This window comes from Ambystoma mexicanum, chromosome 5q (assembly GCF_040938575.1).
Source record: "Ambystoma mexicanum isolate Mex_15411 chromosome 5q, UKY_AmexF1_1, whole genome shotgun sequence".
Lineage (NCBI taxonomy): Eukaryota > Metazoa > Chordata > Amphibia > Caudata > Ambystomatidae > Ambystoma > Ambystoma mexicanum.
This window is the reverse complement of record NC_090933.1, coordinates 414,896,835-414,913,979: the sequence shown is the minus strand read 5'-3', so window position 1 is coordinate 414,913,979 and position 17,145 is coordinate 414,896,835. Positions and strand designations below refer to the sequence as shown.

The following is a 17,145-nucleotide window of genomic DNA, read 5'->3' as shown; positions in this document are numbered from 1 at the left end:
ACCCCTGTACCTCACCATGGGTAAATCCCAGAGGAAACTAAATTTTGAGCCGGGAACTTCAACAAAAAACTCGAAACCCAGCAGCCGACCAGAATCCCCATTGGGAGATGCAATTCAAGAGAGGAAGAACCCCCTCCAACCATGGACATAGGAGAGATCCTTTTAGACCTGAAAGCTGGAATTGGCAACCTCAATAGCAAACTTGATGCACTGTCTTCCAAGGTCGATCAGCTGCAGCATTGTTTAGATAAGCACGGAGATAGGCTAGATTCTGTAGAATAAAGAGTCTCCGATCTGGACTACAATGCCGTAGCGCTAACGGCGAGAGTGGCGGCATTGGAAGGACAGATGAAAGCAGCTAATGCCAAGAACAAAGACCTCTAAGGGTGCTCCCGCCGCAATAATATAAGGCTGGTTGGGGTCAGAAAAAAGCAGCTTCAGACGAAAATGGAGGACCATGTCAAAAGAGAACTCTTTGGGGCAGCTGCACTATCGCAACTGTTCGTCGTGGAGAGGGCACACAGAATCCCAACTACCAGACCCATCCCGGGGTCCACTCCACGGCCAATCATTGCTAAACATCTAAATTACAAAGACCGGGACACAATCCTGAAGCTTGCTAGAGATAAGGGAGAACTCCAGTAAGATTCTATCCATACTTTTCCCCAACCATCCAGGCGCAAAGAAGGTCCTTCGCAGGCGTCAACGCCGTTTACGAGACAACCAAATGACCTACTCAATGCTTTTCCCCGCAAAACTACGTGTCCAACATGACGGACAGTCCAATTCTTCAACTCACCAGAGGAAGTTAACTCCTTTCTGGACAGAATCGGATGCAAACCCCCCCCCCCCCCAATAACAATCCAGGGCCACCACAAAGAGACCGAGCGAGAAGAAACCCACCGTGAGGATGAAAATAAATTAACTGCTCAGGCACTACATGAGCCAGCACCAATTCCAGAGAACCACAACACTTTAATGTCAAGGTAGCCTCCGACCTTGGGAGGACACTAGCACCCCCAGGCGCAGCACTGTTAACGTTACCACACATACGGAGGGTTGAAAAGACAGGCAAGTTGGGGGTTGCCCGCGCAAGGGAGGGTTTGTATGAACTGTTACGGGAATGTGCCCGTCAAGGCCCCACCCCCCCACCCTGACCCCCAGTCTCACGCGATCCAGCTCCTCGTCACACCAATACGAAGAAACCAACCATACTATCTCAACACCACCACCAGAACCCGCAGATTAGACTATGAAAGACAGTCCTGAATAAGAAGACTATATGTCAGATTCAAGGTAGCCACAGAGAATATTAGGGGAGGCAATCTCCCGTCCAAGACACGGAAAATCCTGCAATACCTCACGAGACACAAGGTTGATGTGGCCCTGATACAAGAAACGCACCTCCTCCCAGAAACTGACAACCGCTGGGCTCGAGACTGGGGCTGCCACAGGTACTTTTCATCCTACTTGTCTTATGCCAGAGGGGTTGCCATCCTCATAGACAAAAAATCCAGTTTCAGCCCGATAGTCGGAGAAAGATACAGAGTGCAGAGCACTCCTAGTGAGGGGGGGGGATCCTCGCAGGGAAGGAGGTTGTTTTTGTAAACTCCTATGCCCCCAATGTAGATGGGGCGAACAACTTCGATTGGGTACCGTCATATCTTGAGGGGACAGGATCTGCAACGATCATTTGGGGAGGCGATTTTAATACACCCTTGGACCCCCGGAAAGATAAGTCACAAAGCTCAACCACTCAACCGTCCAAAGAAAGCCTCCAGGTCCGGGGAATTTGCATAACCTATGACCTAGTAGATGTGTGGACACACAATAACTGGGATGCACGCGAATATACCTTTCACTCTGCAGTCCACAACACCAGCTCGCATATTGACTAACTACTAGTCTCTTTCCAAAGCCCGCTCCAGTGGGGGCATGCCAAAATCTCCCTAAAACCTTCTCCGACCACTCTACGATCACACTCAAATGCAATATCCCCAACGCTAGACAGTGCACACCCCACTGGCAAACCGGGATCACTGCTAGACCAAGTGTTTGCAAAGGAGTTACGCAGATAGGAAACCCACCCTGGTGGAAAGAGTGCGCACCTCGCAGGGCAAACTGAAGAAGAAATCGTTCATGAATTTCGTGCTTTTAATCAAGAACTATAGAGCTCCAAACACAACACAGACCCTGAGAGTCTACGACACTATCTAAACGATACTGAGCTCTACTGGGTGGAGGATGAGCTCCGAGGACCCCTAAATGAACCAATTACAACAGAGAAAATTCTACAAGCCATAAAAAGTCTCCCCAATACCAAGGCCCCAGGCCCCGACGGCTTAACAGGCAAATTTTACAAAGCCTTTGCTACCACACTAGCCCCTGTCCTCTTGAGCGTATACGAAGAGGTGCTGGAATCCAGGGTGTTTCCACCGACCCTCCGAGAGGCCAATATAATTCTCCTACATAAAGCAGTCAAGTCCCCCGAAGACCTTGCTTCATACAGAGCGATTTCATCAATCAACCTCGACAACAAGATCCTAGCAAAAGTCCTTACTGCCAGATTGCTTCCCCTGATACCTGGTTTGGTACTTGCTGACCAGGCGGGTTTTGTCCCTGGGCGAAACACAACATTCGGTATTAGAAGATTGTTTGGAGTCATAGAGGCACTTGACCCTACGGATCAAGCGATAGCGGTCCTTCTCTATGCAGAGAAGGCCTTCGACTCCGTCGAGTGGCCTTTTCTCTTTGCGGTACTCAGACAAATGGGTCTGAGAAACTACTTTATCAAAATGGTCTCCCTACTGTAAAACAGCCCTCAATCCTCCATTATCCTGGGTAAAACGAAATCCACCTGCATAGATCTACAGCGGGGGACCAGACAGGGCTGCCCTCTGTCAGCCCTAATATTTGCATTGGCAATGGAACCCCTAGCATCAGGGTTACGCACCCAACTAATCCAGAGAGGTCTCTCCCTTGGGCCCCACAAACGAATAATCTCCCTCTATGCCGACGACGTGGTGCTCTTCGTCCAAGACTCTTGTGAAAACTTGAATCCCATTATGCGTGAAGTAATTAAGTTTGGCGCCATTTCTGGCTTAAAAATCAATCACAGGGGATTCCAAGATGGACGCCGGGGTGAGGAGTCGCAGCTAAACCGCGCTCCGCCCGGGCCGCCGAAAATAGCACGACCGAAGCAGTGACGGACCGTCCTTCGGCCCCCCCCCCCGATTACCAAGCTGCCCCCGATACACCCCTCCCCCCCCCAGCGAGGAAGCAGGCGCTGTGGGAAAGCGTGCGCTGCCGAAAACACGAGGAGCGAGACAGACCGCCCCCTCCCCCATCGGGGCCGAAGGAGTCTCTCCCGCGCCGCAGGGGGCCGTCCAGCGCAGCGTCGGGCGACTGGGAGGCACCGGCCAGTGAGAGAGCAGGATCGGGGACACAGCGGAACCCGAAGAACAGAACCGTCTTCACACCGCCCCACGCCGCCCCGAGGTGAGGAGAGAGCGGCGTGCAGCGGAGCTGCTGCGGCGCCGGGAGAAAACAGCGTGAGCAGGGCGGACCGCAGGAGAGGAGCCGCGGGGGCCGCCCTGCACGGAGCGCACAAGAGGACATACCGTTAAAGGTGAGCCGGCCCAGGGGGAGGTCCAGAAATAAGGCGCCCACCTGTGCGCACATACCCCGGGGGGGGGGGGGACTAAAAAATAAATAAATAAATAAATTTAAAAAAAAAAAAAAGGAACCTTTCTCCAGCACCAACTAGATTTCCCCTGGGACTCAAGGAGTCACCTCGCAAGCCCCCCCACCCACCCACGCAGACTGGATCCAAGGCCCACAAGACAGGGGTGAGGAAAGGGGGGAAACTCAGGAAGGAGAAACACATATCCGCAGAACCCCCAACAATTAAGAACATCTCGGAGGACAAGAAAGCGAGGAGGCCCCATCGGAGGGCTACAGGAGGGCGCAGGAGCCACATAGACTATCTGACGGAGCGCCCTATCATGTCTAGAGCAAAAGGAAAGGGGAACCCCATCCAGCAGACTCCCCAAACAGCGAAACAAGGGGCCGATATTCTACAAATGTGGTCAACAGAGGGGACACCACAACCGAGAGGGAGAAACCAGGGAGACTCCACGGGGGAGGCAGAACCACTACCCCAACAACAGCAACCACTGACCAGGGAGGACATGCAAACCTGGTTCATGGACCTGCAGGAAAAGTTCATGTCCACAGTCCAGGAACAATTTACATCCATGAAGAACGAAATGAAACAAGCAGTACAAGACATGAGAATGGACATAAACAACCTAGAAGAAAGAACAAATATAGTGGAAAAAACGGTGCAAAGTCTTGAAGAAGACACGAGACAAACAAGCGAAACGCAAGAACACCTGGTGACACTCACTCACAACCTGGAACTACAATGTGAGGATTTAGAGAACCGCTCTAGACGCTCCAACATCCGAATCAAGAACATGGCGGAATCAGTGCTAGACAAAGATCTGAAGGAAGCGGTGAAGGAGGTGTTCAGAGACATTCTGGGAACACAAGATATCGAGGATATCGGAGTCGACAGAATCCACAGGGTGGGACCGAAAAGAGCGGGGGCCCCAGGGGAAAGACCACGCGATGTCCTGGTGGCGCTATCCTCCTACCCGCAGAAAGAACAGATCCTCAGGAGAGCCAGGGAATTGGAACATATTAAAATGAATGGGCAAGACATCCAACTGTATCAGGACTTGGCACTAATAACTCTCCAAAAAAGAAGAGCAATGGCCCCACTGGTGAAAGTGCTAATAGAAAAACAAATCCACTACAAATGGACCTTCCCATTTGGGTTACTGTTTACATGGGAAGGAAAACAGAAAAGAGTGACCACGCTGGAAGAAGGCCTCAGCACGATGGGACTACAAGATGAAGAGATGGAGCAGATGGAGCAGGGGGAGGCCACATACAGGAGAGAACGAACGAGAAAACCTATGGGCTGGGAATCCAGCAAGCAGAAGAAGGCAAATCCAGGGAGAGACACCCGGAGAAAAGTACCATGAGGAACACAAGAAAAACATATGCCAGGGGGACAGACACGGAAACGCTGCCACAGAGACCCAGTCGGGGGGGGGGTATGCGAACGGAGCGGAACGGACAATTCACGGAGGGCGGTCTGGTCGAGACCCAACGGTCTGGAACCAGGTAAAGACAAATGGTTCAGTGGGGTTTAGGAATCCCCATAACATACCCCCCGAGGGTATGGAGGGCAGGGAGCGAAGGGCGCAACGCCCAAGCGTCAATAAGAACCCTCGCCCTACTCGGGGGACAGTTTGGTTGGTTTAAAGTTGGGGGGAAGGGAAGTTCAAGGGAGGGGAAGGGATCGGAAGAATCAAAGAATTGAATCGAGAACAGAAGGGGACCGGATGCAATGGCATACAAACAAAATAGAATGGGGATGATACGCTTTATGACCTACAATATTAGGGGCATGAACCACCCAATAAAAAGAGCGAAACTGGAGAAACAATTCAAAAGGGGGAAGGCGGATGTACTACTCCTCCAGGAAACCCATATCAAAACTAAGGATAAGCACAAAATGCGGATAAAAGGATACAAAATATGGGCACAGGCAACGACAACAGAGAAAAAAGCAGGAGTCCTGATAGCGATAAAAGAAGGAAAGGACATAAAACCACTGGACACTATAACTGATAAGGAAGGGAGATACGCCTTTGCCAATGTAGAATTCGAAGGATGTCGCATAACACTCGCCTCAATATATGCACCCAATCAGGGACAGGATGGCTTTCTCAGAAGCGCATTATCGAAACTGGAAGATTTCGCTAGAGGGGAAGTGATATAGGGGGGGGGGATTTTAACTTGACGTGGAACCCAAAGCTAGATAGGAGCACAGGAAACACACATGGACAGGGGGCGCCATCAAAACATCTGAAACAGCAAATGGACCACATGGCTCTGAATGATGTTTGGAGGGAACTGAAAGGTGAACAGAGGGGGTACACATATTTCTCACATGTTCACAACTCTATGTCCAGGATCGACTATCTCTGGGAGTCAGTGGGACTTCTGGGGAAGATACAAGGGCTAGATAAGGGCTCGATAACCCTCTCGGACCATGCCCCTCTATGGTTGGACGTGACTCTCCCAGGGAGGAAGAGCGGGCTATGGAAATGGAGGCTACCGCAGGAGTTGATCCATGACCCAGTCGCAGGGGAGGCCATAAGGGAAATGATAGAGGAATACTTCATACAAAATGACACAGGGGAGGTCGCAATGAGCACAGTCTGGGATGCGTTTAAAGCAGTCTTCAGGGGGAAGATGATAGCGATGAAAATCACGAGAGATAAACAAAGGGATCGGTGGGAAAAAGAGCTGGAAAAAACAATCGAGGAGATCCAAGAGAAATTGACGATTCAACCCACAAAGATATTAAGAAAATCACTGAAACATACACAGGGCCAACTAGAGATGTTACGCACGAAGGGCGCAGAAAGGAATCTACTCTATCTGAAACAGAGATATTACATAAGAGCGAACAAAGCAGACAGACTCCTGGCGCGACAATTAAGGGCGAAACAAAAAGAAACAACGATAAAGGCCATATGCGATGCGAAAGGGGTCATTCAAACCTCTACGCACGACATGGGGGAAACACTGAGGTAATATTATCAAACGCTCTACTCCACAGAGCACCCCGATATAAACGCCCAAACTTCATACTTAGAGGCCCTAAAGATCCCGAAAATCTCAGAAGAAGACAAACAGTCACTAGAGACCCCAATCAGTGAAGAGGAAGTCAATAAAGCCATAAAAGGACTCCCAAGTAACAAAGCTCCAGGTCCGGATGGGTTCACGGCCCCATTTTATAAAAAATATGCAGACATATTGACTCCGATCCTAACAAAACTCCTAAACTCATTCAAGGACACCGGTAACGTGACCCCCACAATGAATGAAGCGAAGGTGCTGGTGTTTCACAAACCAGGTAAAGATCCAATTAACCCCGCATCATACAGACCAATCTCCCTAATCAATCTAGATGCAAAAATATATACGAAAATCCTGGCAACAAGGTTATCCCCGCTCCTCCCTAAACTGATAAGTGAGGATCAATCAGGCTTTATTCCCGGGAGGCAAACCCACGATAACACTAGGAGGCTAGCCCACCTGGTCGAAAAAATAGGGATAACCCACACCCCAGCGATACTACTGTCAGTAGACGCCGAGAAGGCTTTTGATAGAGTGGAGTGGTCAATACTGTTTAGGGTTCTGGAATCCATGGGGTTTGGGGAACAATATATCGCGAGTATTAGAGCAAACTACAATTCCCCATCTAGTAGAATAGCCATTAATGGAGAGCTTACAGGTAAGGTAACGATAACGAGAGGAACGAAACAGGGTTGCCCCCTATCACCACTATTGTACGCTCTCTTCTTAGAACCCCTCCTAATTAAAATTCGGGAGTCAATATACATTAAAGGGATAGAAATGGCGGGTCAGCAACACAAAGTAATTGCGTATGCGGACGATATGCTAATAACCATAGAGGACCCTGAATCCACTTTATCGGCTACAGTTAGAGAACTAGAAAACTATGGGACCATCTCCGGCCTAAAAATAAATAGAAAGAAATCAGAGATCCTCATCCTGGCAGGGGATAGAACGAACATAGAAAGGGAGGCAAAAATACTGGACCTCAAGATAGTACAGAAAGGTATTAAATATCTGGGAATAAATGTACCCCCAAAAATAGAACAATTCTACGGGGAAAACTACCCGTCGCTAATTACAAACATCCGAAGGGAATTAAATAGATGGAACCCACTACAGATATCCTGGTGGGGTAGAATACAAACAATCAAGATGACCATCCTCCCAAAGGCACTGTATTATTTTCAGGCTCTCCCGGTGGGGGTCCCAGACACGTTCTTCAAAACCTTAACAAAACTGGTATCGTCCTTCATATGGAAAGGGAAAACACCGAGAATTGCCAGGATGGTCCTCACGGCCCCAACCAGAGAAGGAGGAATGGCGCTCCCCCATTTTAGAAAATATTATCAGGCAGCACAGCTTAAAGTTCTGAGGGAGTGGGTGGGGGAGGATCCGCAACAGATATGGGCCAAACAAGACAGAGCAGTAGCAAGGACCCCACTGGTAGAACTTCTCTGGAAACAGAGACAGCACAGGCACGAAAATCTAAGGCTAAGCGAAATTATGAAAACCACGCTGGAAGCATGGGATAGCCAAACAAAAAAAGGCATAATGACCACGGCGATTGGACCCTTTACACCCATCTGTAGAAACCCACTATTTCCACCGGGGATGGAACAAGGGGCATATGACACCTGGGAGAAGGCGGGCATTACTAAAATAGGCGAGATGTTTGTGGACAAGGAAATCATCTCCTTGGAGTCGTGCTTGGCAAGCACGAGAATCCCTAAAAGCGATAGATATAGATATGAACAGCTAAAGCACTGGCTAAACTCTCCGATAATCACAGAGGCAGCAACCAGGGACCTTACAGGGTTCGAAACATACATCATATCCAACACGGGGGAAAAAAGTGGGAATCAACTTTATACAAATACATAAACTCACAAGGGGAAAGCATTAAATGGTCATACAGAATAAAATGGGGCAGAACATTGGGGGTGGAACCAACGGATAAACAATGGGAAGACCTATGGGAACAGATCCCCAGAATGACCCGTTCGGCACAAACTAGGGAGATGTGGGTCAAAGTTATGACACAGTGGCACTACACTCCAGAGAGGCTCCACTCAATGTACCCCAACACTTCCAACCACTGCTGGAGAGGATGTGACGAAGTGGGAACATGGAGACACATATGGCAGGACTGTAAAGGCATTAGACCCTTTTGGGAAGAAGTGAAAAACGAGATGGGCAAAATATTCCCGGATGTGGGGTTGATGGGGGAGGAGGTGTGGCTCTGTGGAATCAGAGACGATACAGCAAGGCAATACAGCAAAACGCAATGGAGATCTTTCATGGGACTACTCATAGCAGCTTGGACCACCATTGCACATAACTGGAAAAATAAAAATACCCCACTGACCTACACCTGGCTACAGAAAGTATGGACCCATATAACAATGGAGAAAATTACTCACAAACTTCAAGGAACAGGAGACAAATTTGTAAAAGAATGGGAAGGGACCCTGCAATACCTCCAGTCAGACTTTATGGAACAATGGTGCCCCCATAACATAAAAATCTCAGACATATTCAACGCATAACAGGATCCCTGGACAAGACGACTCCATCCGACCCGTGGGGAGGGAGGGGGGAGGGGGAAGGGAATGTTATAAGATTCAATGTTAACTTTTTCATGTAATATCTATGTAAACCTAATAAATACAAGTTTAAAAAAAAAAAAAAAAAAAAAAAATCAATCACACTAAATCGGTCATATTCCCTGCACCAAGCAGCAGAGAATTCGTAGAGGAGTACGGATTCAAATGGGAGAGCTCCCACGTACAATATTTTGGGATCCTAATGTCCAAAAACCATCAAGATATATTCTACGATAATTATGAAAAAGTGATGGGATCGCTTCAGGAGAGAGTGAATAGATGAAAATCTCTCCCACTAACACTTTGGGGGAGGACTTTGCTAGTTAAGATGGTAATTCTCCCCAAATTCCTCTACCTGTTCGCTAATATACCCCTCTTACTGCCACAATCTTTCCTGGAAAGAGCCAGGAGTTTAATTCTTGAATTATTGTGGTCAGGCAAACCAGCAAGGGTGGCCTACACAACACTCATCCTACCAGTGTCCAAAGGTGGCTTGGCACTCCCCAACCTAGAGCGATACTCTTGGGCAGCCCAGGCACAATTTCTCAGTTACTGGTATGCCACACACTTCATTAGATCACATGTCCAAATAGAACGAGCCCTTGTGTCCCCCAACCTACTGAGAGCAGTCATCTTCGGGTGCCTCACACTACAATGAATGTAGTCCTTTCTACCTACGTGATCTGGAAAAGAATACCACAGAAATGCGACATAGAGACCAGTTTCTACCCCCTCCTACTCCAGTTAAATTCATACCCGAGATACCTCTAACTGCAGAAAACGTTTTTCACCAATGGGCAGACAAACTCCAGATACACACACTAGGAGACTTGTTGACTGGAGGAGTCTTCATGACACCTCAGCAAGAAAGAGAAAGAGGAAGTGACACATCCCTAGACACATTTATGTATTTTAGGCTCCGCTATACTCTCCAGGCGTTCCTCTCTACGTTGCCACAACAACCACCCACATGGCAATTACTACATAATGTGATTCAGACACAGGGTGAGGGCAGGCTGGTCTCTGTGATATATAAATCTCTCTTGGCGGACACAGTGCCCACACAAGCACACGCAAAAGCAAGATGGGAAAAATCCCTACAAGCCGAGATACCAACCGACAACAGGACATACATCCTGTGGCAGACTCAAAAAGTAGCATTAAACACATGCTTTAAGCAAATCCAGTTTAACTATCTCCATCAAACGTACTACACTCCAGCCAAAACTTGCGCACGGCGACCAGAGTCAATGGCATCATGTGAAAGATGCGGTGTCCCGGCAGCGGATTTCCTCCACCTAGCCTGGGACTGCCCCACTATAGCCCAATTTTGGACTCATGTTCTTCAGACGACAGGGGCAATAATCGGAGAAGACCCATCCCCACAGTGGCACTACTCGGGATGACGAGGCACCTGACGGCCACAATGAGTAGACTTGCAGGTGTTCTAGTGGTACTCGCACGTAGAAGAATTGCGATGTCGTGGGGTCGAGGACCAGTTCCCACCTTGGCAAACTGGCACAAAAATGTCCTTTACTGTCAAGACGTGGAGACAGAGTTTATTAAAACACTACCCCTGCACGCACGTTCTCCAGATATTTGGGGACCATATTTTGCTTATCTACTTTCTATCCCCAATGACTTTGCTTCACCAGCCCCACCTCAGCAATCCACTTGAGGAGGTGCACACATTAACTCAATTGAGGACAACGTGATTTAAACAAAGTGACTCAACGAAGAAACAATATCCTTTATATGTTACTGGTGGGGACAGGCGGCAGCTTTGGGGCGCAATTGTTCGCACACCCCGTTTGGGTGGCTGTTTGTTTGTCATTGTTTAAAATACCAAAAATAAAAAAATGTTTTAAAAAAGATGCCCTGGAGCTGCAAGTGCTTCCTGGCAACAGAACCCAACAATGCATTGCGCTGCAACCTGGAAGAGACACTAGGGATCTGTATTTTCGAACAGAGCATGACCTGGTTCAATCTGCTTTTTCTACGAGTGATTTTGGTGTAAAGCAAATTACTTATCTCTGCCATCATGCCCGAAAATAGATCGGATAATGGAAGCAGAACGATTAAAAAAAACATAACCAGCGCAGAAATTCCTGCTTAAGCCTGTAGTACATTAAGTAACTCCACCTCCTGCATGTCCTTCCCCAGTAAATCCCACTGTCACTGCTGCTACACGTCCTGCTCCATTTATTTAACGCACCCTGCAGTCTTTGCTCCAGCTTTGCCTGCAGCCCACTTGTTTTCCTGGCTAAATTCTCTAGTAACTCCTGCTCAGTGATTCGTTTTTTGTATCACTGGTGATCAAAATCCATTTCCTGTTAACACAGAGGCCGTATGATACAACCTTTCAGTGGTCATCTGCTGTAATTTCTAGTGATGTCACCACCAGCTAATAGGACCCATTTTTAGTTTGAGCTATCAGTTGGCACTTAAGCACCACCTATAAGCCAAATCTGTTGTAAGAGGGAAATGACGTGAGGAGGCACACATTTACCCACCCATTGACTGTCCCTGGCCAAGTAGTGCCTATGGCCATTCCCACCCACTATCTCTCCCCCCTGCCCAAAACACATTGCTCGAAGATCTCTTTGAGAGTGCTCTATCAAGCAGTAACATCAAACATTATAGTCTGCCGTGAGTTAACTGCTTAGGTACAGGGGTAATAAAAATGGCTTAACCAAGTGTACCTTCAGCGACTTCATTTATATTTCATACATGCACTGAAGTCCTGTTAAAAACAAGCAACGGCAACGTCAAATGTTTTGGCTAGAAGTATTAGATGGGCAGTTGAATTTATTGCCATCATATGGCCAGGTAATCACTCTGTTTTCTAGCTGTTGATATCTGATGGCCATTTAGTACATTTATATCAGTGCTAAACAAATGCCTAACCCACACCTACACAAAAGTCCAAACTATTGTCTTTGTCAGTGCTTGTTCTAATCAGGATTGGGGGTAGACCTTTTCTCATGCTATCCTCCAATTCCAGGTGGTGTGCCACTGCGAACCCTTTCCTCTAAGGCACCCCATGATCTTGTCATGTACCTGCTTGTTGGCCTCATCAAAGAAAACACTGTTGATGGCAGATGCTTTCTCAAAGTGCACGGGGCGGGAGGAAAGCTCCAGGTAATAGTCGCCATCCATGATTATTTCTGCAGCTGATGCTATAGGCGTTGCGACTACTTCCTATTAGAGGAAAGGGCAGAACAACGTGTCTTCATCTTGTGATTTGCACGTGACGTTCCATTCCGTTCATCCTCCCAACGTGTCACATGTCACTTTGGGCTCTTACTCGATCGCCTTGGTTCGCTGTGGCTATCTGCTTCAATTTGTGGGACAGACACGGAGCTGGAGGCCAAGGGTTCAAGAATAGACGGGGAAATTGGTCTCCGATTGGGGGCGAACTCTCACTTCGAGGACGGATTCCATACGGAATGGCCGGTGGGCGGTGTACAGTGGTGGGGAGTGATATCTAGGGTAGGAGGAGAGTCGGCCGAACCCAGGCCCTCTGTCAGAAGCGGATCAGACTAAAAGGCGCAGGTTTTTGTTTTCGCCTGCCGCTAAAATAAGTACAGACTACATTACATTACACTAAGGTGGATTAGAGCGGAACAATTATTAGGCTTTATTTAAAATCAGAAATAAAAAATGACAACTCAACTCAAGCTATGTGCTTTTGGGCACTTCAGGGATGTGCGTTTTTGCCAGCATCCTCTGCGTTTATTCGGAGCTTCTCTAACGTTCAAGTGATGCTTTCTCCTAATGGGAGTGAGCTCTGCTTACAACTCCCAGTACCGCTTTTGCGTTCTGCAGGCAGTACCTGTTCCTAAGCCAGACATATGCCTTCTGACTGGCACTGTGTTTCCAAGCTGAGGAGGGCATCCTCCGACCCGTGCCGCTTTTACCCACGACTGTTCGACAACGATCTGCTGTCTTGGGATCAAAGCCCGGTTTTCCCCTTTTGCCTTCATTCTCACCTATCTTCTTCCTGTGAAGCGGGTGGAGGTGTTGTGCTCTCCCCGGAAACTATGTCCTTCTGGTAATAGATGGGCAGTGTTATGGGTGTTCTGCGTCCTCGTGGAGGTCTGTGAGCCCCCTCCCGCCACAGACTGCACTCAGAACACATCAGCTCGGTTCGGGCTCCCCGGTTGCTCTGCGTGGCCGGCAACGCCCCATTTATTTGTAGTGCACGCGGCGGAGTGCAACGTCACTCCAGCGCATTTGTTCAGCCCTTAAAGGGGCAGAATCACACTCCTCCTTTTTCATAACAAACAGAACAAATGAACAAAGGATTACTAGCCACCACACAATTAAATTCACTGCAAACGTACCCAAGAAACCCCTTTAATAACAAGCACCCTGGTTCCCTGGATATTCAGAACTCCCACTCACAGTCTCTGTTCCAGCACATAATCAGAGAGACGGCAGGTTTCCCTCGCCCAGTCCTCTGGGGGTACCTCCTGCCAGCGTCTCGGATCGGAGTCCCTTCACCCGCCAGCTCACGAGCTGGGGATCCTGGCAGGCACATGGGGCCTCTTCCGGTACCTCCACCACTTGCCCACTGGGCGCCGCTTCCGTCCTGGGTTCTCCCAGCCGTTTGAAGAAGCTGGCATTCCTGGTCACCGACACAGTCCCGTCGGAGGCAGTCACCATTGACCCCTTCACCGCCACCACGTCCAGGGGTTCTGGCTTGTAGGTTAGGGACAATTTCCCTTGAGGGTGTCTGTTCCTCGCCAGCACCTCATCCCGAGCGCCAGCCTCTGGGGCCTCAGTCCTCTCCAGATGTTTTTCTGTGCTGTCCGTTCACGACGTTCCCGCTCGACTTGATCATTGTCAATCACTGCGGGCTCCCGCTCCCCAATTTCTGGCAGCAGATCTCGTGGACACAGTTGAAACATGGCTTCAGCCAGGGCCATGCCCGTGGATGTATGTGGGGTGGTTCTGTACCCCCGCAGGAATTTGTACAGCGCCCTCTCCAGGCACTTGCCCTCTCCTTGTGCGATGCGAAACACCTTGTTAAGAGTCTGCATCATCCTTTCCGCCTCACCGTTAGCCCCAGGCCACAGCGGGGTTACCTTGCGGTGGTGCATGCCGTACTCCTCCATCAGCCCGGTGAAGCTTTCCCCCTGGCAGGGTGGGCCGTTATCAGAGCATAGCATCCTGGGCAGTCCGTGAGTGGCAAAACTTCTTCTCATTCGCCACCACCACCTTGTCAAAGGCCACGGATTCGATGAATTCCACTTCCGGATAGCGGGACCACTCGTCCACCACCACCAGGAAGTGTGTGCCCCTCGATGTGGAACCAAAATCGGCGTGGACCACTTCCCACGGCTTTGTTCTTCGCGGCATGGTCTCAATCTCAGGCTCCCTCAGGGCAGGGGACGCCGCCTGGCACCAGACGCAGGATGCCACAAATTCCTCTACCCTTCGTTCCAGGTCCGGGAACCAGACCTAGCGTAGGCGCGCTTTGGTCTTAGCCGCACCTTGGTCTCCTTGATGGGCCAGCACAATAATTTGTTGTGTCCTGCTCTGTGGAATGACAATGCGGTCTCTTTGCAACAATAGGCCAGTCTCTGTGAAGGTCAACTCACCCCGCACTCTCCACAGTTATTCCAGTGCAGACTTGGCCTCTTGGGTCCTTGCTGCGAGAGAGTCGATCACCATCCGCCAAGAGCCCTGCGGGATGGCCGCTTTCAGGATCCGGAAGCAGTCATCCTCCGCCGAAGCCTGTTCAAGTTCTTTTACCGGCACCGAGTTGAGCATGGCCGCCTCCACGACAAGCCGTACATGTTCATCTGCCTCCTCTGCGCACCTGGACTGTACCCCGCAAGTGCCCTCTCGCGGGTGTCTTGAGAGATAGTCTACGGCATTGTTACTCCCAGACCTGTACACTTGTGACACCCCATACTCCAACAGGGCCAGCATCCAGCATTCAATCCTTGCCGGAGGTTTGGATGATGACCCCACCAGTATGGGCAGCAGTGGTCTATGATCTGTAACCACCGTCACAGGTCGTCCCAGCACATAGAGTCTGAAATGGCGACAGCCCTAGAGCACGGCCAGTGCCTCCCGCTCGATTTGGGAGTATCGTTGTTTCATCTCTGACAGCGCTTTACTGGTGTATGCAACAGGGCGGACCTCCTGATTCACGTCAATTGCGTCAGCACTGCCCCAAGGCCAAACGGACTGGCGTCCACCTCTATCTCAGACTGGAGGGCTGGATCTAAAAACGCCATTATGTCTTCAGCTGTGAGTGCTCCCTTGATGTCGTCAAAGGCTGCTTGCTCCAACGGTCCCCACTGCCAGGTCATGTCCTTGGTGAGGGCTCTGAGGGGCTCAGATCTTGACGCCAAGTTCTTAATGAAACGGCCACAATACAGGACCATTCCCAAGAAGCTCCTCACCTCCGACGCATTCTCAGGGGCCCGGGCCTCAACAATGTCTTTTACTTTGCGCGGGTCTGGGGACACACCTCCCTCCCTGAAGACGAACCCACAGAACTCAGTGGTTGTCCTCAGGTACTCGCACTTGTCGCAATGTAGAGTCAGGCCCAATGACTGGAGGCAAAGTCTTTGCTAGCTTGGCCAGGTGTTCCGTTTCCGACTTGGGAAATATGAGGATATCATCGCTGATAATTAGTACACCGTCCAGGTCAGCCAGCACCCCTTTAATGATGTTTTGAAACACCACCAACGACACGCCGAAACTCAGTCTTGTATCGGTAGAGGCCCCGATGGGTGGTAAAAGTTGTTATATAGCTGGATTCGGGGTGCAGCACCACCCGATGATATCCTGCACGGAGGTCAAGCTTTGAGAAGAAACGGACACCCTGGAGTTCCGTGATAATGTCATTGATCGTGGGTTTCAGGGCCGCTCCCTCTTGATCGCCTTGTTCGAAAGACGCATGTCGACACAGATTCGAACAGAGTCAGGTTGTTTCGGTTTTCAGGCAACCACGATTGGGTACACCCACTGTGTCGGGCCCTCCACCTTTTCGATTATGTCCAGCCTGACCAGATTGTCCAATTCCTTATCCACCAATTCCCTGAGATGAAATGGGACCCGTCTGTGTTTGAGGGCAATGGGCTGGACTGACTCATCTATGTGCAACTTCACCGGCTCACCAGTCATACGCTCAATCCCCTCAAAGAGAGCTGAATACTTGTCCAAAAGTACCTGAATGTCTTCGACGTAGACAGAATATGCGAAGGTAACAATGCCCAATGCCTCTGCTGCTGCACAACTCAGCAAGGTGTTGCTGCTGACTGGCGTAACATAGAACCAGGCTCTTATCATTGATCTGCCATGTTTCACTTCCTCAATGAATGCACCGTCCAGCGGCATTGGGTCTGCGACCCCAAAGGTAAATATGCGCGCCTTGGAAGTGGTCAGGCTGGGTAGACACCCCATGCCGTCATAGTGCTCTCGGGCCATGACATTCACTGATGCACCTTTATCCACCAGGACAGGGTTCACAAACACTTGACATCGAGGTTGTCTCCTTGTTTTTGCTTTTAAGACTCCCACACTGGAAACAAAGAAGAAATGGTCTTCCTCCTCTTCCTCATCGTCATCTAGAGCTGGGTCATCTTCGGCTTGATCAACCTGAGCAACATTTGATGGGCACTGTTGCCAGAAGAAAGCAGCCCTCACTGGGCGTTGAGGTACTACCACTGGAGTAGTGGCTCTGCACATTCGTGCATAGTGGTCAGCACCCCCACACCTGCCACAGGTCTTCCCCACCGCTGGGCACGCCGCAGGGTGAGGCAGGTCATACCCACACTTGGAGCATGAGTTGACCGGG

At 49.7% G+C, this 17,145-nt stretch overlaps 1 protein-coding gene across 4 annotated transcripts in view; it reads right to left on the bottom strand.

Moving 5' to 3' along the window:
• The window catches only part of RMC1 (regulator of MON1-CCZ1), a 1,737,150-nt gene extending 1,724,601 nt beyond the window's left edge, over positions 1 to 12,549 (bottom strand). The window contains exon 1 of one of the 4 annotated variants that reach the window (XM_069620905.1): positions 12,387 to 12,549. In XM_069620905.1, the coding sequence (XP_069477006.1) occupies positions 12,387 to 12,485 (99 nt within the window). In that variant the 5' untranslated portion in view covers positions 12,486 to 12,549. The remainder of the gene's footprint in view (positions 1 to 12,386) is intronic. The other 3 variants (XM_069620903.1, XM_069620904.1, XM_069620906.1) reach the window with 3 other exon arrangements.
• Positions 12,550 to 17,145: the final 4,596 nt, after the last annotated feature.